At 38.8% G+C, this 27,618-nt stretch overlaps 1 protein-coding gene across 10 annotated transcripts in view; it reads right to left on the reverse strand.

Moving 5' to 3' along the window:
• Nucleotides 1-2,771: 2,771 nt before the first annotated feature.
• The window catches only part of Mef2a (myocyte enhancer factor 2A), a 126,907-nt gene continuing 102,060 nt past the window's right edge, over nt 2,772-27,618 (reverse strand). For 6 of the 10 annotated variants that reach the window (XM_021651003.2, XM_060367304.1, XM_060367307.1 and 3 more), the window contains 5 exons: nt 24,965-25,152; nt 15,991-16,014; nt 12,359-12,485; nt 9,080-9,206; nt 2,772-6,877 (listed from right to left, as the gene is read on the reverse strand). In XM_021651003.2, coding sequence (XP_021506678.1) covers nt 6,496-6,877; nt 9,080-9,206; nt 12,359-12,485; nt 15,991-16,014; nt 24,965-25,152 — 848 coding nt within the window. In that variant the 3' untranslated portion in view covers nt 2,772-6,495. The remainder of the gene's footprint in view (nt 6,878-9,079; nt 9,207-12,358; nt 12,486-15,990; nt 16,015-24,964; nt 25,153-27,618) is intronic. The other 4 variants (XM_060367308.1, XM_060367309.1, XM_060367310.1 and 1 more) reach the window with 1 other exon arrangement.

The raw sequence follows: 27,618 nt of genomic DNA on the forward strand, positions 1-27,618 counted from the left end.
CATTAAGATTACATTGATTTTCATTCAACTTTCTTATTTGTGTGGTTTCCATTATTTTTCTCCTTGTGATGAGAAAATTCCTAATGCCATCACCTCATTAAATGCATCATTTATTTTAGGTATTCTTAATTCCTGTAACTTTTCATACCTTTCAATTTTTCCTTCACTGAGTTCATGCTCCAAACATTTATTGATTAGAACTGTGTTAACACCCCCATCTGCTAATTCTATCACTCATGTTACTCTGAACTTATTTGGTGATCACTCCTGGCTATAGATTTCATTTTTTAAAACATTTTATTTTACTGCCTGGTTAGATACTAGACATGGCAATATAATGTTGGAATGCTGTATTTTGCTGTCTTCTCTTAAATACTTTTATGCTTGGTTCTGGGGCACTTACTTAGAATCATACTGGTTTTTGTTTGTTTTTTCTGAGGCTCATTTCTAAATACACCTACATTCATAAAACTTCTACAGGCTCAAACTGAGAACCAAGGACACATCCACAGGATGGATGTTAGGGTGCTATGAAAACAATCATGCTGGTTTCTATGAACTATTGTAATGGAGTGGTTTTCAGATACACCAAAGGTGCTGACTTGTACAAAAGAAAAGGTAAATTAAAGATTGGCTATTGAATGTGGAGGATAACAGGGTACCAGAGTGACATTTCTCTGAGATTCTTCTAGAATCTAGAAGAATCCTAGAGAAGCCCTAGAAAAGTAGCAACGGGGATCTGGGGATATATAACTCAGTAAACTGGTTGCCTAGCATGTGCAAGGTCTGGGTTCAGTCCCCAACACTGCCCCACAAAAGGTTCTTAAGATGCCATTCATAGATCCGACATACAAATAGATAATAAAGTCAATTATGGTGGAAGGGTACACAAAGACCAAAAGCACCTACAGGTGAGTCCAGCTGAGTAACAAAGAACCACACACCAAGTGGACAGGAACAAAGTAACTGCTAAGCACCATCTTGACAGGGTAATTGTAAAGCCAGGGCAAAGAACCCCTGGCCTCAACCTCTCACATGCTCTCATGTAGCTAGGAAATGTTCATTCCCCGTCAAGGGATGGGCTGGGAAATCTGCAGCTAGTTTCTGTACATACTAGAACAGAGTGTGCCAAAAGAGCATGGGTAAGAGGAGCTGGGGTTCTTCCTAGAAATGAAGCAAGCAGGCAACACACAAACGACAAGAGGAATTCAAGGATGCAGCCAAGTGGACTCTGAACAGCCTGTGAGCATGCCCACAACTTCCAGTGTGCAGGCAGACCCCAACGACGTAAACACCCCAGTAACAATGAGCACTTCTGCCTAGATCTTGGCTTCAAAATGCCATTCTCTAACAAAATGAACGAGGAATCCTTGAGGAAGCACCCAGCCCATGTCAAGGAGAGGGAAAACACAAGAACACAATATCCTGTGGTGCCAGGAGCAGGGATATGCTGAAGACTAGGCAGGAAGTCCTGGAGAATTGGTGTGTCCACCTGATGGTGCTCCTAAACGCCCAAACCAGAAGTCTGTGGAGCAAAATGATACATTACAACCCACAGACTGAAGTCCATTACTGTCAACATCTAACGATGCAGCCAAGCAAGTGGGGAGGTCGGCCACACCTGTGTCTAATTCAAATTAATGAACTTAGAAGCAAACAGGCAACGGCGACACTAGTGACTGCTGAGCACAAGATGCAAAGTGAGTACGTTGGGGAAACCTCATATTTGAGTTACCTTCAAGATAATTTACTAATTACAAAGGAGAGACAGTACTTTTCTGAGTGATGCCTGGCAGAAGCCCTCACTCTGGTGAAGGGGCAACCATCAGTGAGACACACCAACACCATCAATTCCAGAACCATCTAGGACACGACATTTTGGGCTGTTTTTGCCAGAACGTGACACCTCATCCCAGTCACCATCAGACTCATCCAAAGCTAAGTGGTGTTCATCTAGACAGGTGGCTGGGGTGGGCTGCAGCCCTCCAGCTGGCACAGGGCTCCAAAAAATCACTTTTCTTGGCTGGTGCCACTCAGACACACAATCAGCTTAAAACCGAGATAAAGGCCAGAGCAAGGCACCCATGGGAGCTGACTCGGAACTCAGTGAATTGATATTAAGTAGCTGCAGCTGTGATTAGAGTATTTTTAGCTGTAGGACTCGAGCAGCTTTCAAAACCTGCTAATAAGAGCCCCATTATAGCCAGCAAGCAAAACCAGAGGGGGAAAAAAAAACCAAACTTGATTTGCCATCAAGAATCTGCTGAGCTAGGAGCTGGCTCACAAGGCAAAGGAGAGGAAGAGGACTTTTTTTTAACTGTGTGTTTGGACAACTGTTTGGAGCTTGTCTGGTTTTCTCGCTCGGTTATGATCATAAAGCGAGGACGACTAACTGGTGTGCCGAAACCAGATGGCGAGCTCTGGGAGGCACAACTCCAACATACAGATGTCTCTTACTGCCTCGACCTAAGGGCTATGTATGTAATTGGGCCAAAATGAATCTCACACTGTAAACCATGAAGACAGTAAGTGCCAACATCCATTCCCTTAACACATCAGGCAATTCCCCATGAGTAGAGTAGTTCTTGGAGACGCAATGGATTAACTGAACTGCAACACAGCCAGGTTGGTACTGGGGAACAGATGGCGGGCTGCTTCCTACAGGCTCCAGGGCTGTCTAGATGCCACAAGATGAGGCTGGGGAGCAGGGATGCCTAGTGGCCCCGCCAGAACCTACTGTTTCCCCAGGCAAACATGACAGAGTCTGGATGTATGGTAAAAGCCAGGCCATCTTTACTGGAGTGAGTGCAGGAGACAAATAGCTTACAACAACCTCTAGCATTGTCTTAACCATTTGATAAAAACTTCACTATAATATTTATTGTATAATGAAGAAAAAACAACACATTCAGGGAAAAATTGAGATTAACTTATTTTTCTTAAAAGGTTCATCTCAAGGATGGCAACAAAGTCCAGCTTGTGCCGCCAAACGGTTTTACATGATCAAACCGTGTACAGCTTCTGTGTGAACTGTTGACTACAAACATTTACCAAATACATAAATCTCTTTTAAAAAAGCCATTTTAAATATAGCAAAGCAGTGTCTTCTTGCACAGCAAAGTGAAGGAAGTTTCTACAGAGAAATAAAAGTTTTACATTTGTAAAGTCTTTTTCACATTCTAATCATCTAGCTTTTTATGATCCAATGCCAGGAGTTTTCAGGTTCCGTATTTACTATGTATTTCTTGTGCGCATGATGGTTAATACAGAAATTATGTTAATACATTATCAGTCGTGTTTACAGTTAGAAGGGAATGGTGAAACATGTACTGTTCTCCTAGAACAAACCCTGATTTAGTTTTATAACACAATGGATGTAGTTAGGGCTCAAAGGATGGGGTTCTGACTGGGACCACCTGTGTTCACACAATGGTGACGCTCGCTCTCAGTGTAGAATCACTTAAGCGTTCCGAGGAAGTAAAGCTGGTGGGGACTTCCTATATCCAGTGCAACTTAAGCTTTTTTTGTTTTTCTTTTTCATAATAAAATATGTTATCTGAAGGGAGAAAATTTTCCTGTGATGGTGTCTTATACAAAACACATGAGTCTCAAAGGGTAAGAAAAGTCAGTTTTAAAGCAACACCGTCAGTGTCCTCCCCACTCTAGGGTGGCTTCCACCAAGAGTTGTGGATGTAAGATGTGTTCACACATGAGTATCTGGGTGAAGGATGTCAAGCCCATACGCTCCAAATCACACTGAGCATATGGGGAAAGATTAACAGTCAGATATTCAGTTCCTGAAAACGGAATACATTGTGACTTGGTCAGTGTAATTTAAATACAAACTCCGAGCCTTGTGTAATATTACTTTAGAAAACAGTAGTTGTACTGATTATAAACCTGCATAGAAAGAAAGACTATTGAGATACAGTCAGAAAAGCCATCTCATAAGGCACACAAGAAAATAGACAGTAAATGTGAATGTGTTAACTCCTATTCCAATATACAGCAGAAGTTCATGAACATGCATAAATAATAACGAAAGGGTCACTTAACACTTTCAAAGCTATAAATGGTTTACAAAGTGGTAAGGGTTATCTTGGAAATTCAGTGTTGGGAGCCTGTCTTGTTTTAATTAGGTATGACCTTATGAAGAATGTGCCTGTAAGTCAATTCAGTACATTTCAAGAAGAAACCTAATCTTTTCTGAGTAAGAGCCAAATGTTGAGACTATAGAGAGGAGACCAAACATCACCCCTGCTTTTTTTTTGGCTTCTACTAACATGTGCTACCCTGACAGTGAAGCACTCTCCACCGCGCAATCCCGTGCTCACCACAGTGCATGTACCTAATACCTATGTGCCAGTCAGGAAACATGGCTGATGAGTGGTCAGAACAGCAGATGAGGAAACAGCAAAAGGAGCATAATTTGGGGGTGGGGTGGGGGGACCAAAATGTACGTAAAAACTGCAGGTAGCTGCTTAACATTGTTCAATATAAAATAGCAGCCTTAAGTTTTTCAGGAAAAGGAGTATTTAAAAATCTAGGATAAAAGATATACAGGACTTTGAATTTTGTTCATGGCACAAGCCCAGTAAACGGATGAACTTGCTATCACCAACGAGCTGTCTCCCTGTAAAAGTAAGGCCTTGTTCAAAATCCAAGCTGAGGGTGGCACCAGTTTCCGTCAGGACGGCAAGAATCGTGTCAAGGATCTGCACCACAGGAGAGCTGCTCCCCACACGCCCGTGCTTTCCACGCACAGGACAGCTAAAAGCCCGAGTGGACTCTGTAACCAGCTGCATTATCTAGCTTTAGAGTCAAGGAGAAAAAGATCCCTTTCCCCACAAACATTTCCCTAATTATTTACCACTTATAAAACCTTTGTGCTCATCTACTATTCTGCCATTTTCTCTAATATTAGTTAAATTAGATCATCTTTCTACTGTTTTTTTTTCCTCACAAAAGGCAAATTTTAAATAATGCCTTATAAAATCTGTTACAACACATTTTATATTTATGCAGGATGAACTTAACACCAATTTTTTTGCCACTTTGCTATTTATGTACACGTATAAAATATATAATGATGCTCACCCCATACAGCACAAAGATTACAACAGAACATCACACATTCACCACCAGTGAGGGGAAACCCCTTTACACAATCCTCTGAAAAACTGGGCTAATAATTAAAATCCAAAGTACAGTATATTTAACAAAATAGTAAATATTAAACAGTGAATACTCTACTTAAGGACTTCGCCTTTCCCCCCAAATTGGCGGCAATCCACAAAAATATACTTTTTAATCTGGTGACCATACAATACATAGGTACTTACATCAAAGGTGATAATATATTTAAGATGCTATATACACAAAAAGTTTGGCTCAACTTTTAATTTACATATAGAATAATTAAGTGTTCATGGCTTTTTTTTTCCAAGGTTCTGCTTGCAAGATATTTTTGTTTTTCTCCCCTCTTAAAATAAAACTAAAAAGTTAAAACAAGATAAAGCTATTCTCTAAAAAAAAAAAAAAAAAAAAAAAAAAAGTTACAACATACAGCTTTGGCTTATATAAATAATTCAGCAGAATGTGTTCAAAAGTAGTGGATATAATTTTATATATAGTCATCAATTCATTAAGGGTGTTTTCTTTCATATAAAATATACATGACCTAAAATCAGTTTCTTTAATTTTTAAAGATATGAATGTAAAAGAAACTTCTGACATATTCCAATTATAACTTAATATATTAATTTTATTTTGTTAATGCTCTATATTTCTAGGCTAGTATTTCTGAATATTTCATGCGTGTTTTCTATTCTCTCTTTTTATTAGCTAAAAATCACTTCTTTGACCCAATACATTTTTTGCACGTGCAAAACAGTTATGTGTGGGGCTTTTTGTTTATTGTTTGTTTGTTTGTTTAATACAACAGCCCTTTCCCATGCACCCCTTTGCAATAGACCCATGCCAGGTTGGGTTATTAATATAAATGACATTTTATGTACAGTATTGCTTTCTTGGTTCCTGCTTTTCTACTGCTCTGTTCTACAAAGCATTTTTTTTTTCTGAAGTAACTACAGTCACCGCACAGTTAAATAAAACAAATAGGGGGCCCCCTAGGTTTCTGCAGGCTAATGTGGAAGAATTATATATGGGTACACGTTTTTCTGCAAAAACTGTTTATCTTACGAAACAAGTAGTCCAAGGAAGTGCCAGACTGGTCTGTTTCTACAGGGTGCTTTGTCTGCTGTGTGGACACACATCTGCAGACCTACAAGGAATTTGCAGTAAGTGCCTGATTTTGTGTATGCAACACACACCCACACATACACACACTCACACCCACATACATATATATGTAAAGGGATATATATGTATGTATGTACATATAAATATATTGAACTCATGTCCTTATTCACCAATTTAAGATATGTAGGGCAGTTCACTGCAGTAACACAAAGAACAAACATAAACCAGGAAACTTTAGGTCACCCATGTGTCCATCCTCATTCGTTTTACAGAAGGGCTTTCTCTGTCCTCAGTATTTGGGGGTCGGCCAAGCACAATTGGAGAATGGAAGTCACCCCGTGGATCCTCCCGGTCACTGCCATCGTAGGAGCTGCTAGAGCTACTTAGACTGTCCACAGGGGAGCGCCCCATTTCCTGCCGGGGTTGGGGCTGTGGAGGTTGTGGCGGTGGTTGCTGCTGTTGTTGTTGTTGTTGTTGTTGTTGTTGCTGCTGCTGCTGCTGGAAGCCTGATGGGGTCATTCTATCCCGGGGAGGTGAAATTGGCTCTGACTTAATGTTGATGTTCTGGTTGGTGTTAATGGATAAATTTGAACCCTGAGATAACTGCCCTCCAGCCCTGTAGAGAAACAATAGAGGTGAGACAGTTTCGTAGTACAAGTGTGTAACTCATACAACAGCAGACACTGCCTGTCTAGGAAGATCAACTCTGAAGTAACAGTTTTCATTCTGGTGCTGTCTAAAGAGGAACAACACAGACCTTGACCTCTATTCCCTGTCTTCCATCCTTCAGTATCTTTTGTACTGGGGCCTCATGACAGGCATCTCATCTTTTCACATTAGCCAGAAGACGTAAATTGAGTCATCTTCTTTATTCACAAGAGCAAGTTGTTTCAGAAAGGCTAGGAACTTTCTTAGGGTAGTATAGGAGTAGGGAATTTCCTACTATGGCTAAACTTCAAGGCCTTTCCACTTATTTCCTGGAGTTTATTATTTATTTATTACAATTTATTCACTTTGTATCCCTGCTGTAGCCCCATCCCTTATCTCCTTCTAGTCCCACCCACCCTCTTTCTTCTCCCCCTATGCCCTTTCCCTAGTTCCCTGATAGTGGAAGACCTCCTTCCCCTTTCATCTGATCCTAGCTTGTCATGGCTCATCAGGACTGGGTACATTGTCTTCCTCAGTGGCCTGACAAGGCTGCACGCCCCTAGGGGGGGAGGTGATCAAAGAGGAGGACACTGAGTTCATGTCAGAGACAACCCCTGCACCCCTTACTAGGGAACCCACTTGGAGACTGAGTCTATGAGCTACATCTGAGCAGGGGTTTTAGGTCCTCTCCATGCATGTCCTTGGTTGGAGTATTGGTCTCTTCAGGACCCTCTGGGACCAGATTTTTTGGCTCTGTTGGTCTCTTTGTAGAGTTCCTGTCCCCTCCAGATCTATTTCCCTCTTCTTCCATAAGGTTTCCTCTATTCTGCCCAAAGTCTGGCTCTGAGTCTCAGTATCTCCTTCAATACCCTGGTGGGGAGAGTCTTTCAGAGGCCCCTTGTGGAAGGCTCCTGCTGGAGTTTCTTGTCATTTGTTCTTTGTTACTTTGCACTCAGTCGGGTGTGGTGGCACATGCCTTTAATCCCAGCACTTGGGAGGTAGAGGCAGGCAGACATCTGTGAATTCGAGGCCAGGCTGGTCTACAGAGTGAGTTCTAGGACAGCCAAGGCTACATAGAAAAACACTGTCTGGAAAAACAAAAAAAAACAAAACTAAACGACATCAACAAAAAATACTTTGCACTTTCACCCTAACACATTCTCCAGAGTACTACTGATTACAATCCACATGTGTAGTTCCTTCACCAGACAAGAGAAAGGAATTGCTTGCTCTCTGGGCACCATGGGCAGGAGCCTAAGGTGCCCCAGTCCTCATCAGGTACAAAGCAGCCAACTGGTGCTATATTTTCCCTCTTCTGGATGCTCTCTTGTACTGGTTCCTTCTGATACTCAGGAAGTCTGGTCTCTCCTGGGCACCATCATAAATCCTCTTTGCCTCACACCCTGTCCATAGGGAACATTCCTTTTATGAATGAGGAAATTTGTGAACTGGGCTAGAAATAATCAAAGGAATCCTATGGCACTTAATTCATACACAGGATATTCAATCCTACCTTTCCACTACAAAGATCCAGGGAGAAAGCAAGGGCAAGGCTTGCTGTCCTCTTCTCCAAAGCACAGGAGGAAAGAGGTAGATGAGCCTGACCATTTTCAGCTACCTTTCCTCAGGGAGCAGACTCACAGGTGATGCTGGGAAGGACTGGTTTATTCATCTGTCAGTGAGTGAGCAGGACATGCAGACAGCATGTGGGCTTTGAGATCCCCTTGATACCATCTGATTCTCCACGTTGAAAAGGAAAAGTTCTGCTCTCCAAATCCCTTCAAAGAATGCCTGGTTTGCTCAGCATCCATGCTACTATACAGAGCTATGTTAAGAAAATACTTTCTCTCCTGCTGGGCACGGTGGCACATACCTGTAATAGCCAGGCAGATCTCTGTGAGTTCAAGACCAGCCTGCTCTATAAAGCAGAGTCTAGGACAGCTAGAGCTGTTACACAGGGAAACCCTGTCTCAAAAAACCAAAAGTAAAACAAACAAACAAACAAACAAAAAAAAAAACAAACAAAAAAGAAAAGAAAATACTTTCTTGTATCTACATAAACAGGAATCATGGCAGAGTTGTTCAAGGTAGCCTGCAAAGCAAAAATTAAACTGACAGGAAGTATGTATAGGTTGTGTGTAAAAGCTCAGGGAAATTTCCAGTTACTCACACTAGCGAGCTGAGGGCTGCTTGTCCTAGATGGTGCTGTTGCCAGGCTGAAGCCTGCCCCAGAGACAGCATTCCAGGGGAGGTGAAGCCTTGTAGGGCCGACAGGTCAGCACTGGTCAGAGAGTAATCTACAAAAGAAAGTTACTGTTACCACACAGTTATTATTCTAGATAAATATGCCTGCCCTCTGGGAAAAAGAGATACCTTGCACTGAACCTGAATCAACACATCTTGATGCCAAGCAGGACAGGAAAGACAAAGAAGCTTTCTTATGTGACAAGCTTAGAATGAAGATGAACTAACACCACAACACAATGAACTATATTTGCTTTAATAGCTCTGACTACACACATCACCTCAAACTCATGAACATCTTTCTATGACACACAAGTCATTTTCTACAAGTGCTTCAGTCATAATTACTATGACCAAGGCTTAGATTAAACACTAGATACTGCTTGAATGCATTTACTGCAGTTCAGCATTAACATCTGGGTTTTCCATTTAGTTTTGAGGAAAGGTGGCAAAGACTCCTACTTTTAACTTTTTTTTTCTCATGTCATAAGAAAGGTGTTTAACATAGTTGGTCTTCCTACTGCATTAATATTTTTTTAAGGAAAAGAAAAAGGCAGAATTGAGACAGTGCCATTGGCATTCAGGTTTCTATGGGACTATCTTTTCATACACATGAGTAAAGGTTCCCACAGAAGCCAGAAGAGGGTTCTGGACTCTCCTGCAGCTGGAGTTACAGGCAGTTATGAGCCACCTGAAGTGGGTGCTGGGGTCTGAATTTCGGTCCTCTACAGCACCAAGTCTTAACCACAGAGACATTTCCTATGACTAGAGCCAAAATGACATTTTTGAAGGTAACAAATATGATAGTGATGATCTGTAACATACCTAACACACTCCTACTTCTCCATCTCAAGTCTAACTGCCCTGCCTGTGACAATCGCCTTGTTCTGCCTGGTAACCTACTGCCTGTGTCCTTGAAGACAGACAGGCCCTGGCACGATAGAAACAGGTCTTCCCAGTGCTACTTTTCTTCTCTTTCCAGACCGCAGTTCCACTGAACACACAGTCTATTTATAGCGCCTGCTAGGGTAACTGTCACACATGTCCATACATCTTGAAGCTGCAATAATGTTACTGATGAGCATTCAGAAGTGTCTATGGGATTCACAGGCTATTTTAAAAAGTTGCTCCTTTATCCATCCTTCTATCTTCTGCCTGGCATGGTGAGCATGACACTAATTATATACAGAAAGAAAAACAATATATACAATAATGTGGCAAAATTAAAACAGCCATTCTAAGAAGGATAATAAAAGTGACCTTCGAATGAGACTGATGTTTAGAGAGACAGTCACATGACTTTAAGGGAGGCTGGCTCCACTTTTAGTATTTTGGTAAATCCTTGGGGACTTTGTAAAATATATGTATATAGTATTTTAAAATGCTTATACATATATAGATTCTTCAGAAATTAATGGGGTTTCTAAAAATATATTTGAGTAGAATTTCAAGTATACTGGAATGCCTGCAATGAGCCATATGTTACATTGCAATCTCAATCTGACACCCAATCCAAACACAGAATCCTCAGTTTTACCCTTCTGAGCATCTGACCTCTCAAGCTCCCTTCTTTCCTGTCTTCTCAACTTCAGAGCACAAACCAGAAACTTCAACAATGTGAGCCTTCCCTACATATCCTCACCAGCTAAGCTGTGACTATCTCCTCATCTGGAAAAAAGATATACCCTTAACTCAGAATCTATTATGCAGCAAGTGACTGATGGAATCTAACAGAATTTCTGTAAGTGCTTAAGCTCTGGCCTTTTCTGGAATTCTGTGAAGACACAAACAATGGGCAAAAGCATCTGACAGACTGGAGCAGTGCCTTTTTTCATACCAATGCCTGGGAAGCTAAAGGACATCCCCCAGGCTTTCTTTGTCAACAAGCCCATTACCAGCTTGTTGCTGTTTGAAAAGAACTATAGCCCTTGGAATTAAAGTGCCAATCACATGTATAAAGTGCTTCTCCCTCCAGGTAGCTAGCTCCACACTGCAGTTTTAGTGCTGGTGCCAAAGCGTTTACTCTGGTCTAAAATTAGGTGATCTCTACTACAGTCCCCTTATGAGCATCACAAAAGAGTGACCTCTTTGCACTGCAGTGTCTGGACCAAAGACAAGGTGCAATTTACTGCTTTCCTGGAGCCACAGGTATTTGGCTCAGCTGAGGAGAAAGTGAAACCATATTGTGTGTCCCGCCTGGTTTAGAAGGTAAACCTATGGGGAACTCAGTGCTTACCAATTCTCCATATGGTCCATCTGCCGAGCAGCAACGACCCCCTCCTAAACTTACTTTCTTCCATGTATGTATGTATGTGTGTACGTATGTACATATGTATGCATGCATGTATGGTTGTTGTTTTTCAAGACAGGGCTTCTCTGTGCAGCCCTGGCTGTCCTGGAACTCACTCTGTAGAGTAGGCTAGCACTGAATTCAAGAGATCCGTCTGCCTGATCTCGAATGCTGGGATTGAAAGTGTGTGCCACCACCGCTCAGCTCCTCCTAAAACTTTCATTAACAATCCTCTGTCTTAAGAGTATTTTAAGATGAAAAGTCTAAAAACACGAACGAATGAAAACCTCTTCTCAGCAGCAGAGTGACTTGGCTGTAGGGAGGAATGAACAAAGTGATCATTTTCCTCCACAGGTACAAATAACACAGACCCCAGAGTGAAGCACCTTCCACACCCCTAAGAGACCTCTGCCCTTTCACAAAGCAGGTTTACAGCATAACGACAAACAACTTGATTCCAAATGTGAGGAAGAACAAGACACTTGTACAATGAAAGACTTCATAAAAATACCTGAGCTTCTGGCTCCTCTATTTCTTGGCTGAATGTGTACCATACTTAACAATAGCTACTTGCTTTTTTCTCAAGAATCAGTAAAATGTCACACGGTGGCACATGCCTCTGATCCCAGCAGTCAGGAGGCAGTGAAAGGAGTCTCTGAGTTTGAGGCCAGCCTGGTGTACAGAATGAGTTCCAAGACACCTAGGGCTGTCCGTAGAGATACCCTGTCTCAACCTCCTCTGCCCCCAAAGAGCAGTAAAAATACTGGAGAAATAACTTGCTTCATTCTATTATCAATTCCTCTTATGTAAGTTTTTAAAGGTTTAGCACTTAAAAATACATACATTTAAATTTAAAACAAAAAAAAAAAAAACAAAAAAAAAAAAAAAAGGAAAAAAGCCCCAGAGATGGCTCACCAGTGTTGTAGGCTGTCGGCATTGCTGAGTACACCAGTCCCTGCGGAGGCAAGCTGGGAGTCGTCACAGACACTACAGGGGTGGCAAGAGGCTGAGTAGCTTGAGAACTGCTTATCCTTTGGGCATTCTATGAGAGATCAAAAAAAGATTAAGTGTAATTATGTGGTATATAGTTTCAGACTGAGTATTTTAAAAATAACTTTCAATTTAAATGTGACACTTTTCATATAATAATGAATGTCATTATTTCTTGAAACTGTGATATGAAAACCTTAAAGATATTAATAGGAATAAATAAATACTGAATTTTAAAAGATCTGCTTTTATATTAATTATCCTTTTCCCCCTTTAAAAATGCAGCATATTAATGCCAGACTCATTGTCTTAAAATAGAAACTTACCTTATGGGCAGTAACACTTGTGTGATAGCTTAATGAGGACTTGATGTCATCACAAGTATTGTCAAGCTACATTAAATGAAGTCTGTAGGTTTTAAATGGCTTATGGCAGCAGCAGTCATTTGTATACATGAGATTATAAATCTAAGAGCACAGGAATCAAATCTACTTCCTTTGCAGGCCTCATAAACTAATGTTTAAGGTGGTGGCTTATTCCATGCAGGCTGTGTTCTAGTTTCTCTCCTGCTCACCCTGCAGGTGACCTAGCTTTAACAGCACATTCATTCAGATCTGTATCATTCTGGTCTCCCAGTTCTTTGAAAGGGAAGGATTTAAGTTTTTAAATAAGTACTTTTCAAAGGGCTGTAAATGGGCTACTAAACACTGACTGAATAGGTTATATCTTCATAGTAGTATCTTAGCCAAGTCCTAGTGTCTGTCTGTCTGTCTCTCTCTCTCTCTCCCTCTCCCCCTTTCCCTTTCTCCTTCCCTCCCTAGACAAGGTTTATGTAGCCCTGGCTGGCCTATGTAGACCAGGTTTGCCTTAAACTTACAGATCTACCTGCCTCCGCCTCCTGACTGCTGGGATTAAAGGACTGCCTGTGCCTGGCAAAAACAAAAACAAAACAAAACAAGTCAACTCTTAAATGATAAAGCTGTTTGTTTTAGGATAGCCCTGTCTTCCATGTATAGGTATAAGACAGTCAGTTTTTTTTTTTTTTCACACTGACCTGTAAGCTGACATTTTCTAAGATCAAGGATCAGAGAACAGAAGATATCCCATAGTTTGTATACAAGAAAGCTAATGGGCAACTATAATTTGTTTTTTATGAATAAAGTTATAACCTGATGAATGGTATTTTAGGGGCTCGGTGTCACAACTGAAGAGTCTGAATGAGGCTACATTTTCTCTACCACTATTTTCAGAAAGCTGTGAGATGAATAAAGGCCTCTGACTAAATGTGAATGCCTACAAGGTGGTCTCTGAGGAAGATCTAGACTCCAATTTCTTTCCTGCTAGTTTGTATTTCCTATACATCTTCTTATAGGACGTCTGAAATACTATATAATGTGCAGGTATACCACCCGAGCTTTAGTCACTGACTGAAAATTCTCTTCACTTCTCTGAACCCTAATTTGTTTTCGAGGGGAGTCAGACATGTTAGTCCTGCCTGGCTTGCGACACCCCTGCTTACAATCAGAGCAATGTACTAGAAATGAGCCCAAGACAGCGTTCTTACTGTCCCCAGACTCTACAATTAAAATTTTACATTACTGGCGATTCAAACAAATATATTTATATTCCTTCTGTTCTACTGCCACCCCACTAAAACTGTAATGAGGTAAAATTATTCTAGAAGTGCGAGGCTTCTAACAGAGTCTTTATTGCCTCACATTTACCAGGAAAGTCGTCAATACAGCCCAGTAACTAGACTCCTTTTTTTCCCTTCACTTTGGATCAGAGCCATCGATGATTATTTTAGGGCACAAAGAACTCTCAATAACTTTCTAAGTTCTAGTGGACTACATTTCTGGTTCTGCTTTGCATTTTCAATTGATTTAACTGTTAGAGTCTGAATTAGCTTCAATTTTTAAAGAATGTGAATGACTACAGTTTTTAGTGATCTTTCTTAGTTTTATGATTTGCACATTACAACACACTCAGAAACTATCTCTGAGATTCTGCAGTTACATGATATTTCAAAAGAGGTAGAAAGTCATACGCTTTCATCCACTGGCTGACAGGTGGAGACACATCTTAGTCTCAGTACTGAGTCAACAATTTCAATAACTTTTTGAGTGAGGGGTTTACTCTGGACTTAATTTGGTCTCAAACCAAACTAGGTGGAAAAAAAAATAACGTAGTTATTGAGATGGCTTGGTGTAGGCTATGCCCACTTCAGTCTTCATCTTTATGGCAACTTCCTGATATGACTTCAAAGACTGAGGTACTAATGGTACTTCATTATATTGGTTCTGCCCACCAAATCTCTGCAGCAGTGTGTTCCATGAATAACTGACTTTCAGAACCACTAGAGGGCAACACAGTGCTAGATAATTAAGGAAAGCAGTTAGGACAACTATTTAAGGGTAAAGAGTGAAGTCTACTATAAGACAAATTATTTCAGTTTGAACCATAATGCAACCATTAACAGTATTCTTAACTAAAGCATTTCCCCCCAAAGATAGTCACTGTGTAATCTAGCATCACATTTATAGCTAATCAATGAATGTGTTAGATATCAATACAGAATAACATCTAAAACAAGCAAGCACAGAGCAAATAAAAGACCATCTCTTATTTTAAGGCTAAAGAACAGATAACCTTATTTAAAAAAAAACAAACTGTGCAAATCACACTAGCATGCATAAACATGTAATAATAAGTAAATGAAAACAGTAGATGCCTTTATACCCCATGCTTTCATGCACTCCTAACCTGTGTCCATGTTTAAAACCTGAACACTTACAAGTTTTTATTCCCCTTAAGCCAGTAATCTAATTAGCAACTGACTTGGAATGCATATGATGACATCTGTTGAGTTTGGGTTTTAGTTCCCAACAAAGAGCTAAGTTATTTTTAGTCATGCTTATTTTCCAGAGGAAAAGACAACAAAAAATGTTTTGGAAAAATACGTATCAGCTGCTTTTAAGAATCAAATATTTCCTGATAAGAAGTAAATGTGTGCATGCTCAATTACAGATACATCTTTCTGTAAACAGGGAACCCCCTTGTGGTTCAGACTGTCTCATGCAGGATGAAATAATCCCAACTCTGAAAAAGGTGACCTCACCAAAATGATGTAATCTTTTTGAAAGAAAGAAACATAACACAAGATTCTGTGTTACAATATGAGAGACTCTGATGGTGAAGTCATTTTCTAAAAATACTTGAATAATTTGGAGAGCCACATAAGGTATTTTGTGTATTTCCTTAGAAGAAAAAGCTTGAAGTGTCCTGTGCTCATGGACAGCTATTGTCTTTATGGGCTGTTTCAATATGTCTCCTCCCTCCCCTTTCAAATAAAATAGACCAATATATACACAAAAATAAACATAAAAACTAGGATCAATAGTACCAGTACATGAATTTCTTGCTTAAAAATGTCTGGATAGTGAAAAACATAGAAAAATATCTTTGTAACAAAGAAACAAAGGTTAGATGAAAACATTTAAAATAATTAGTACTTTTATATATTTTTCAACTCCCTTCAAGCAGGAAACCACACTCACCAACTCCAATTCCTCTTCCTCCGACTGTACTCAGCACATAAGAGGGATAAGAGAGTTAACTAAGACTGTTGCAACTTGCAATAAGATCTTTCTTTAGAAAAGCATGGCAATTGGATTCTAGCAGCTGTTTGGAACTTTACAGAGGTTATAACCGTAACAAATGATGTATATTACCTGCGTTTCTATTATAGTTGATTTTGAAAAATAATAGAAAATCCTTTTAAATTCTTTGGTCAAGGATTTAAAGTCCACCCCACCTCTCCCTCTACTTTTTTTACATGGGCCTCTCCTACACACAGCCAGTGCTCTGGAACCGCAACCCTGTGTACTCAGACATTTTAATCCCTGCAGTACCACCTGGCCACACGTCTACCAGACTCTGCTGTTTGGGAACTGTTGTGTGCTCTATTTTCCCTGTGGCCAACACGCTGTTATAAAACACAACACGTATGCTAATAAATACTATAGTTTTGAGGAAAAACATGTTTACTATTTGCAAATAACATTATCTACAAGAATAAAACTAACTTAGTAGAGTAAGACCTTGCATACAAAAACAAAGACTGGAAGAGAAATGAACTGTTAAAATTTACAGATAGTAAAAAATGAATGAAGCATGTTTTCTCCTTTTCTTTTAAGCAGTTATGAAATATTAATATGCTAGAAACAGTCTGCTCACTGTTATTTTCCATTTTACTTGACTAAGTCAAGTTTCTTCCTACTTGTGAAGTGTCCTAAGCCTCACTGATACAGTCATAATCTTAAAGCATGTTTCTCTGCAAATGAATGAGTGAAAGAGGAGGATGGTTTTGATCATTTAGCCAACAAAACAAGTACTTAACACACAAGTGGGCAAATATAGTTCAGCTACTCAGTTAACATTTATTTCACTATCTTCAATTTACAAGACAGACAACAAGATAATGTCAGACACTTGTGTTTATGATTGCTTCAGGGATAATGGTATAAACAGATTATAGGACAAATTTTTCATTTTCCACGGAGGTTCATGGTTTCGTTTCGTTCTGTAACTAGATATGATTTTACTAAGCAGTTTCCACATGTAGTTTGGGTCATTCTAACACACATGCTTCTGTGTCTTAAGTGAGTATTTTTTTAATTTTTGAAAGCTCCTAGCAGGCCTATGTGCAAGGTGCTCAAGGAGCCAAGCTAAGTGGCTGCTCTTTTCAGGCATACTTTTTTTTTGTTATGTATATTTGTGTTGTAACCTTTTTAAAGCATGGCAATCAGACAGCACCTGCTAAGAGCATGTCCCACACCTTGCCCAGCTTTCTAAAAGTAACATCCCAAAGAAACTTCTGAGACTACTGACTGCATTAGGAAAGCTTTGCACTCCACTTAGATCCCACCTAGTCCTGGTGGAATGATGGGCATAAACTTTTGGAAGAATACCTGACCTTATAAGAAGGCAAATGTCTTCTTTTTATTTTACTACTAGTGATGCTAAGCTAGTTACCTAAATTAAGGTAATGTCCTCCAAAATTCTCTACTGTAAAAGCACAATTTTCCTCTTTGTAAACAATACATATTTAGGAAAAGACAATTTGAGGGTGTGTAAACAATGTGCTTCACTTTAAATGTTTGCCCACCACCTGCAGCATTTATTTACTGGCTTGCCTACAATAGTTGTGGCTGTGCTATGCTATTCTACAGCTTTTTTCCTTTCTTTTATTTTTTGTTTTTCAAGACAGGGATTCGTTGTTGTAGCCCTGGCTGTCTTGCAACTAGAACTCACTTTGTAGACAAGGCTGGCCTCCAACTCAGAGATCTGCTTGCTTTTGCCTCCCGAGAGCTGGGAATAAAGGCGTGTTTTAAGACCCAGCTTTCCTATTGTTTTTATTCTTCCAAATTTCCTAATCAGATCTGCTACCTAATGAGGAGGTGTCACTACTTCATTATTTATTCAATCATATTTGTATGAATGATGGAGCCAACATTTTTTATTCCTTGGGTTATAATCTCAAACTACTGTAATTTAAGTTTTTCTAGTTTAGGCAAACTGGGATATCTTTTTGAAAGACTGGTCCCTGTAACCTTTTGATAACTACATATTTAATCTTTGGTCCCTCTGGCTAATCTTGTGCTTCCCTACACCAGTTCTACAAACCTATCACTTCCCCAAGGAGCACTTAGTTTTGAATTAGAGAAGGCTGTTTAAATACCACAATCAGAGCAGCAGGTACACTCCCCTACTCGATGAAATTACTCTAAGGAATTCTTAACAAACAGAATTAGAAACACATTATGTTAAGTTGCATATACACAGAAAATCTGTGATTGGTGACAGCCTGAGTTCTACTAACTCATACAATGAACACTAAACCAACATTCTCAAGCAGGCTCTAAAAATGATCTTGTACTTATTTTAAAAGTTGGAGTGTATTTTTTTTTGAGCTTCAAGAGTTCTTTAAAATATAATTCAGGCATATACCCTTTATCGGGATATGTGATTTGCAAATATTTTCTCTTAATTTGTCAGTGTCCTTTTATTCTTTGAATAGAGCCTTTCTTTTATAGACCAACTTTAAACTTCTGTTAATTCTAATGTGTATATCCTTCCTTTATGAATCACACATTACTACTGTATGGTTTTTCTCCTGTAACTTTTGCAATTTCACATATTAACTGAGTCCATGATCTATTTTGAACATAAAATATAAATATGAATTAAGTTTAATGTTTTTTTAATGAATTTAATTATTTCAACACCACAAGCTAAGATAACTATCCTTTCTCCATTGAACTGACTCAATACTTCTGCCAACCCTAACTAAGTGCGTCTGCAGGATCTACTTTCTGGGCTACTCTGTCTAATGATCTACTTGCCCATCCTTTTGTCAACACCACATTTGGAACTGGTCAAACGTTATGGTAGGTCTTCCTTTCTGTTCTTTATTATTTTATGGTAGGTCTTTCCATATGTATGTTAGAACTGGTTTGTTAATATCTACAAAAGAGTTTGAGATTTTGGCAGGGTGTTTAATTCATAGACAAATCTGAGAAAAGTGGCATACTGACAATACTGACTCTGATTACATTAACATGACGCACCTTCCTCTTCATTTAAGACATCTGTTTTCTTGTATTAGACTTTTGTTGCTTTCAGTACAGAGACTATAAAAATATTTTTCTGATATTTGCACTTAGCTGTTTTTTTTTTCCTTTTTTGGTATATATGTGTGCTTTTTTAAACTTTAAGTTCTACTTGCACATTGTTGGAGAATGCAACAGACTACCATATTGGCTTTGTACTCTGATCTTACTGAACTCACTGACAGTCCCTTTGTGTTGTATGTGCACCAGTGCTGTTTGTTTGGATGGGTTCTTTATCCTTTTTAGTATGGAAAACTATCTGCTATGAATAGAAACATTTTCTTCCTTCCTTATTTTCTTCTTTTTTAACTCCATTGGCTAGGAATTCCAATGTCATAGTGAATGTGAATGGTAATGAAAGACAAGTAAAGTACTGAGTAGTTTCACACATTGGTCAAAGATGAGTGCTGTGTGTTGCAATTTTGTGGATGTCCTTTGGTTAATTTTTTTTTTCTATTCTACTCATAGGTTTTTGTTTGTTTTTATCATGAAATGTCATACTCTGCTAATATGATGATTTATGTTGATTAAATTTCAAATACAGACTCTCCTTTGCATTCCTAAAATGAAACTGCCTGATCCTTTTTATACAGTGACGAACTTTTCTGCCAATATACTCTTAAGAGTTTCTGTGTCTAGAGAGTAAGAGTCCATGAAGAATACTAGTTTACTTAGACCCAAAATTTGTCTTGCCTACAAGAAGTGTAGGGCTAAAGACAGAGCAGTGATTGAGGGAATGGCATACCAATGACTGGCCCAACTTCAGACCCACTCTATTGGAGAGAGCCAAACCCCTGTCACTCTTGATGATATTGTGCTATGACTGCAGACAGGAACCTAGCATCAATGCCTTCCGAGAGGCTTCATCCAGTAGCAGATGGAAACAGATGCAGAGACCCACAGCCAAACAACAGGCAGAGCTAGGGAGTTCTGTGGAAGAGTGGAAGGAAGGATTGAGGGAGCTGGAGAGGTCATGGGCACTACAAGAAGACCTCCAGAGTCAACTAACCTGGGCCCTCTGGGGCTCACAGGGAGCGAACCACCAAACAAAGAGCATGCAAGGGTTGGACCTAGACCCCCTACACATATGTAACAGATGTGCAGTGTAGTCAACATGTGTGTTCCTGAACAATGGGAGTAGGGGCTGGCTGTCTCCAATTCTGTTGCCTGCCACTAGATCTCTTCCCCCCAGCTGGGCTGCCTTGTCTAGCCACAGTGGGAGACAATGAGTTTAATCCTCCCATGACTTGGGTGGGTTGATAACCCTTGAGGGCCTCCCCTCTTCTGAGAAAAAGGAGAAGGAATGAGTGTGTGCATGTGTAGAGGGGTGAGGGCATGATTGGGAGGAGAGGAGGGAGGAGGCTGGGATCAGGCTATAAAGAGATTAACTTAATAAATAAATGAAAAATACTAGTTTATGATTATTTTTTCTTACAATGCTTTATTATGAATGCCACATAACAAAAAGAGAATTTTTTTTTTCCTGAAATTGTGAAGAACTGCTATTAACTCCTCCTTAAATGCTTGATAAGAATTTGCCAGTGAAACCATCTAGGTCTGAAATTTCTACTTTGGAAGCCTTTAAAATGAGGAATTCAATTTCTTTATTTAGCATTCAGGTCAACTGAGTAATTTTCTGGTAGTCTGTATCTTTCAAGGAATTTGTTCTTTTTACCTAAGCCATCAAATTTATGGGATTGTCTGTGCCATTCTAGTATCACTTCATATCATCTGAATTTTGCACCCCTTTCCATCCTTGGTATTTATAACCCATGTCTTCTGTCTTTGGTCAACATTCCTAGAAAATTATCAATTAATCTGAAAAGAAAAACAAAAGGTTCTTTTGGTTTCATTGCTTTCCTCTACTCTTTTCCATTTTAAAGTTCCTTAATTTCTGCTTTTTATTTTCTTTTTTCTTTTGCTGCTCTGGGTTATATTTGTTCTTCTTTCTTAAAGTGTATGGCTATGTAAAGCGATGGCTACTAATTTGGGACCTTTTTTCATTCTTATCAAAAACATTTATTCTCTGTATGTGCACACACAGGTAGGTCAAAGGTCAATGTGTGGGGGACAGTTCTCTCTTCCTACCATGTCAGTTCTTGGGATTGAGGTCAGGCTGTCAACGTTAGGAGCAGGTGCCTTTGCCTGCTGTGCTGGTGTAGCTTTATGTCAATTTGACACAAGCTGAAGTTATCTAAGAGGAAGGAACGTCAGTGAGAAAATGCTTCCATAACTTTGGGCTGCAGGCAAGCCTATAGGGCATTTTCTTATTTTGAGATTGGTGGGAAAAGGCCCAGCCCATTCTGAGTTGTGTCATTCCTGGGCTGGTGGTCCTGGGTTCTAAAAGAAAGCAGTCTGGGCAAGTCATGGGAGCTGCTGGCCAGTAAGCAGCACTCCTCCATGGCCTCTGTATTCTGCCTCCAGGTTCCTTCGCTGCTTGAATTCTTGTCCTGACTTTCTTTGATGATGAACGGTAATATGGAAGTCTAAGCCAAAGAAACCCTTTCTTCTGCAACTTACTTTTTGGTCATGGTGTGTGACCACAGCAATGGAAAGCCTAACAAAGACACTTGCTAAGCCATCTCAAAATCCCAGACCTTTTTTTTTTTTTGTAATATAAGATTAAATGCTATACAGTTCCTCCAGAAGTTCTCTAGATAGTCCTCAACAGGGCAGTTCCCATACTGACACCACAAGGGGACCCTATATGGTTTTCTTTTTTAAAGAGGATATAAATTTGGGTGGGTAAGAAGGGATCTGGATGGAGTTGTGGGAGGGAGGGAATATGATTAAAATACACTATGAAATTCTCAAATAATTAATAAAAACATTATTTTAAAGAGTAAATTTATAGTTAAATTTCTAAAGTAAGTTTTTTTTCCTCCTGATATTTTTCTGAGACTGATTTCTACTGATTATGGACAGAGTCAATTATTGCAAATTTGCTAAGTTTTATTTTACGAATTAGAATGATCTATTTTGGTGAAATGTTCTCTTAATTAATTGAATTCTTGTCCTGACTTTCCATAAACGTCTCTTATACCCTTATTATATGGCCTACCTTCCTAAACCAAAAAACTCAAGCTAATTTGAAAAAGCATCAAGCAAACCTTAACTGAAGGACATTCTACAGAACATATAAGCAGTGTTCCTCAAAAACAGCAAGGTCATTTACATAGTCTTAGAGACTCTCACAGCCAACAAGAGTTGAAGAAGATATAATTAATACATGATTTATGCTATATAACCTCATCTGACTCCTGGCACAGAGAAAACAATGAAGTTTAAAACTAAGGAAATACATGTGAATATGAACATTATTTAATAATAGTTTATAATATTGAGTCCTTAATGTTAATAACTATATGATAGTAGTATACGCTGTTAAAGGAAATTGTGTGAGTTACCAGGGAACTGTAAGATTTTAGTAATCTTTCCAGAATCAAAAGCTCTTCTAAAGTAAAAGGTTTATTAACTGTTTATTTCATTCATTAATTCCCTCTGTTCTTTCTCTGCATCCAGTCAAGATTTTGCTGGCACTATTATTAATTCTTCAAAAAGACTTTTAACATTTCTTGTAGAGTAGTTCTGCTGGCAATAAATTCCTGTTTGCTGTTTGGAAAGGCTTTGCATTTATTTTAAAAACATTTTTTGCTGAGTATGGAGATCTGAGTTTATTTTGTGTTTACTGTTGCTTCATTGTTTACCAGCGTGACGTGAAGTATGGTCATAATTTCCATACTTTGGTCTGTAAGCCATGTGTTTCTATTCACTGGTTGTCTTTAAGAATGTTTGTCCTTCGTGTTTAGCAGTTTGAATATGCATGTGTGTATGTGTGCACACCTCTACTGAAGTATTTGTCCTACTTAGTGTTTTTTGTTTAATCTCCCTTAGACATTATTCCATTATTCCTGTTCTCTTTTTTGTAATTTCACTTTTAGACATGTTGTACTGCATGATAAAGTCTTGCAGCCCTCAGATACTGATTTTGGTTCTTCTCATATTTTAGTTTAAGTATTTCCTACTGTTTTACTTTGTTGGCCCTGCTAATGCAAAATTTTAGTTATTTTTCTTAGGAACTAGACTGGGTTTAAAAGTTATTGTTGCTGTGGTACCTTTAGTATATTCGTACCCTCCACATAAAAAAACAAAAACAAAAACAAAAAAACACCACCACCACCAAAAAAACAAAACAAAACAACCCGCCCCCCCCCAAAAAAAAACCTTTAATTCAAATCCCCTAGAGGTGGAAAATAGGTAGGCCAGTGTCCCCGAGTGACAACTCAATTTTATCATCCCTTCTGTGATGTGCCGGAGTGCCTTTTATGTCACCTTGTCACTCTCATGGTACCCACCATGTCTTCTTGCTTCCCAACCATGGTAGAAACACTGTTCTTTCTCCATTTTCAGATATAGTGAGATTTCATCAGTGCACTAATGGTGACAATATTTGCTGTTCACCTCCTCACAGTAATTATTCCATGGAAAAGAAAAAGATCAAACAAAGCTTGTCCCCACTGCAGTGACACTAGGTTTTCAGGAGGTCCTTCCAGCTCATATCTGGTTTTACATGGTGCACTGTGTAGTTCATAGTGGACAGCCTATAGAGAAGACAGATTTACCCTACACTGGGGCTTCAGGAATGTCACTGCATGCTTGACCTCCAGCAATTCACTAATCACACTAGCACCAATATCTTTCTCCATATTAACCATCTTCCTCTAGCTTCCAGGCCATCTGACCACTGAATTAGCAGCAATAAAATGGGCTCAAGGGAAGCCTACTTTATACTGCAGCTTTCTCCAGTATAAAGTTAAAAGCAACTCATTCTAAATTTTCTGTTTTTCTAAATGAACTCCCTCCCCCTTATCTAATGCAGAGTTTGAGATTTAAACAAGTTATAAGTGAAAGATCCTGGATATGTGTACCTCTATCTTGGACAAGCAGTAAGTCTTAGTTCCGTTTTCACATCTCTACCTAGCCATGATCCTAACCTAGTTGAGAATTAAATGAGAAAATTACCCTAACATATTATTGATGATTTGAAATAAATCAAAAATTACACAAATGCAGAACCAACCACTACCTCAGCTTCACAATATTACTTTCCCCTAACACAAAAGGCAAGTTTAGAAACAGCACAATAGGATGAGCACCTGGCGTATTATTTAGTATGCTAATAGTCAAACTGCTGTGACTAATAAAATGTCTTTAAAACTTGCATATGTATTCTACAATTGTCTATAAGAAGCTAAGGAGAATATACATTCTGCTCTTCACATGAAAAGACAGCTCAAAAGCAAGTGACACTGAACTGTAAAGCAGTAATGTAGGGACTGTTACACTCTAGTTAAAGAGAGGGTATTTGAAAGGAATAAGCAAAGAAAATTATTTAACAAATAATTCTTTTCAGTTTGCAAGCATTCTTCCCTATGTATTATACAACTTTTCTCTCTAGTATACAGAATTTTCTGACAAATAACGTCCTCATTCCTCACAGTAATGAATGTAATATATTATTGAAAGTATGCCAAGTACAGAACAGAAATGGCATGTTTAATTCATAAACTGAAATCAGATCTCTAAAGAAAGTTTTTAGCCTGGTAAAATTAAAATTGAGCACAATAAGCTCTCCACATTCAGGTTTTATGTTAAAAAAACCATTAAGCAGTTTTACTTATTTCCATAATTTGTTTTTTAAACACTTTAAATAGATGTCTCTCTTCAGGTTCTAATTTTGATAGAAATTTCATTTAGAAAATAAATGGACACGATGGAGGCTTAGAAAACCTCCAAGGAAGAGACAGACTATTATAAACTGTGTGTTTAAAGAAGAAAGCTAAAGAGTGGGTCAACTTACAAGTGGGGGCATCATGCCCTTGCTTGAAGGGGGAATGACAACTCGTAGATCTGGTTTCCGACTATTCATTCCAAGATTGCCACCACCTGGTGGAGGGGGAGACTTTGTTGGCATGACTTTGCCTAAACTATTTGCACCAGTATTTCCAATCAAATTTGGAGAGGCCCTTGAGTTTATGAATCCATTCCCTGGGAAAAAGGGAAAAAAATGCTTATTAACATGTAAAGAGCCATTAAAATAGTTTAATTAATAAATCTAAAACAATCCCAACTGCCTATATATACCAGTTTAAAAAATGATTACTTTTATAAACGTAAAAATGATTAATTTTAGAAACACAATAAGAATTTTATGTTTATGACATATGAAGTTTGACATATAAAGTAAACCATTTATAATGAAACACAATGCCATTAATATTGTACTATTATTTTGACAAATACTCATTTGTAGTCATATATTTTAATCTTTTCTACTTTTGTTTTTGTATCTTACAATCCTAAAACAGGGCGGTGGGCAGGAAGATGGCTCTTAGTGGGTAAAGGCACTTGTTCTCATGCATGATGACCTGAGTGTGCTCTGTAGGACCCACACAGTAGAAAGAACCGACTTCTCTAAGTTGGCCTTTGACTCCCACATGTGTACTTATCACCTGCATGGCCCTTACTAATAAACAAGTGTAAAAGTAAAAAGAATACCTTATAACATGTTTTTGTTTTGTGTGTATATTTTTGTACTTTAAGTACTTGACTGATATGCTGCAACTTGGTTTATCCTTGGGATAGGCTCTTAGTCTATCCTTTTCTTTGACCCTATAAACAATATTTTCTCTACTGCTTTTCATACTGCGAACTTCACATTTTCCCTCACTACTTAATATTGATAACTATGGCTCTAAAAACAAAACAAAACAAAACAAATCTCAGCAAATAAACTACGTGCTCCCCAACTTAGCACCTGTTCCCCCCTTACAGTGAAGAGTACATTGACTTCTGCAGCTGACACTGGCTGTACACCATCATAGCTGCTTACTGCAGTTTCCCCTGACCTGTATCCAAGTGAAGACAACAGTACAAGAGGACTCACAAACAAAAGCAACAGGAAAAGGGGCGATAACCACAAAGCAGAGCACAAATTCCAACAGATGCTTAAACACATCCAGCAATGCTGGGCACGCCTTTAAGTCCTACCAGAGGCAGGTGGATCTTTATGAGTTGGAGGTCAGCCTAGCCCACAAAGCAAGTCCAGGACAGCCAGGTCTACACAGAGAAACCCTATCTCAAACCCCACCCTAAGAAAAGGAGTAATATTACACTACAGTACCCACAAACTAACAGCTTCTCAGTACTGGAGAAAGACCATGAGACAGCTGAAATTTAAGAAAATGTGAGTTCTATTTACAAGATTTGTCAATGACCATAGAATCAATAAGGGATTTAATTAAAGAAAAAACAAGTTTGCCAATGTGGACTAAAGAATTAAGTAAGGCACTTGGAGGAAAAACTTTAAAATGTAAAAGAAAAAGTATGTAAAAAAATTGAGAAGCTGATAAAGGACCAACTAGAAATTCTGGAAACTAAAGAACCAATTAATCAAATCAAATAGAAGGCAGGAAGCATCCATAGACAGGATGAAGCAGGGAAATAATTTCCAAGATGATAGACAAGGTTAACACTGTAACACATACAGGTGAATACAGGGCAACAAAATAAACTTACAAGAAACCAAAATAAAGAAAAAGAGCTTAGATAAAGTCAATGGCTCAAACAGCTATTCACTGAACTATCTGAAAACTTCCCAAACCAAGAGAAAGAAAGAGACATCCAACACAAAAAGTGCTTAGACATCCAATAGACATGACCAAAGAACTACTTCATGACACATCTGAGCCACAATGTCAAAAATACAAGGAAGAGTTAGCAAGACGTAGGTGGGGGGAAGGAGGGTAAAAGCACTTGTCATCAAGCCTGACCATCTGAGTACAATCCCTGGGATCCACACAGTGAAAGGAAGACTAACACCAGCAGATTGTACTTTAACTTACACACATATCACAGAGGCATATATATATATATGCCCACACATATACACAATAAAGTAAAATAACTGTAATAAAAAATATAAAGCAAAGAATATTAACAGCCATAAGGCAAAGTCAATGAGATGGCTCGATAGGTAAATGTAATTGAGTGCAAGCAGGACAACCTGTCTTCAATCCCTGGATCCTATGAAGTACCAAGAAAAAGAAAAGGAAAACAAAAACAAAAAAAAAAAAACAACCTGGCTTCTAAAAGTTGTCTTCTGACCCCAAAGCATGCCATGGTACATGTGTGCATACACATATACTTGTACACATATGTAAACATGTATATATATATATACACACACACTAAAAACAAACAACCTCAAAAAGCTGTGAGAGAAAAACACCACCCAAAAGCAGCAGAAATATGAGAATAACAGTAGGTCAGCAAATCTAAAAGCAGGAAAGCAAAGAATAGTGTATTTCGGGGCCTGTAAGTAAAAGCTATAATTAAACCATTACTGTCAAAGCCAGCAAAATAATCTACTAAAATTGATGGAGAACTAAGAATCTTTCAAGTCAAACACCAGTTAAAGCAATCTGTGACAATTAAACCAGCAATATAGTAAAT

The sequence above is a fragment of the Meriones unguiculatus genome, chromosome 14 (assembly GCF_030254825.1).
Source record: "Meriones unguiculatus strain TT.TT164.6M chromosome 14, Bangor_MerUng_6.1, whole genome shotgun sequence".
NCBI lineage: Eukaryota > Metazoa > Chordata > Mammalia > Rodentia > Muridae > Meriones > Meriones unguiculatus.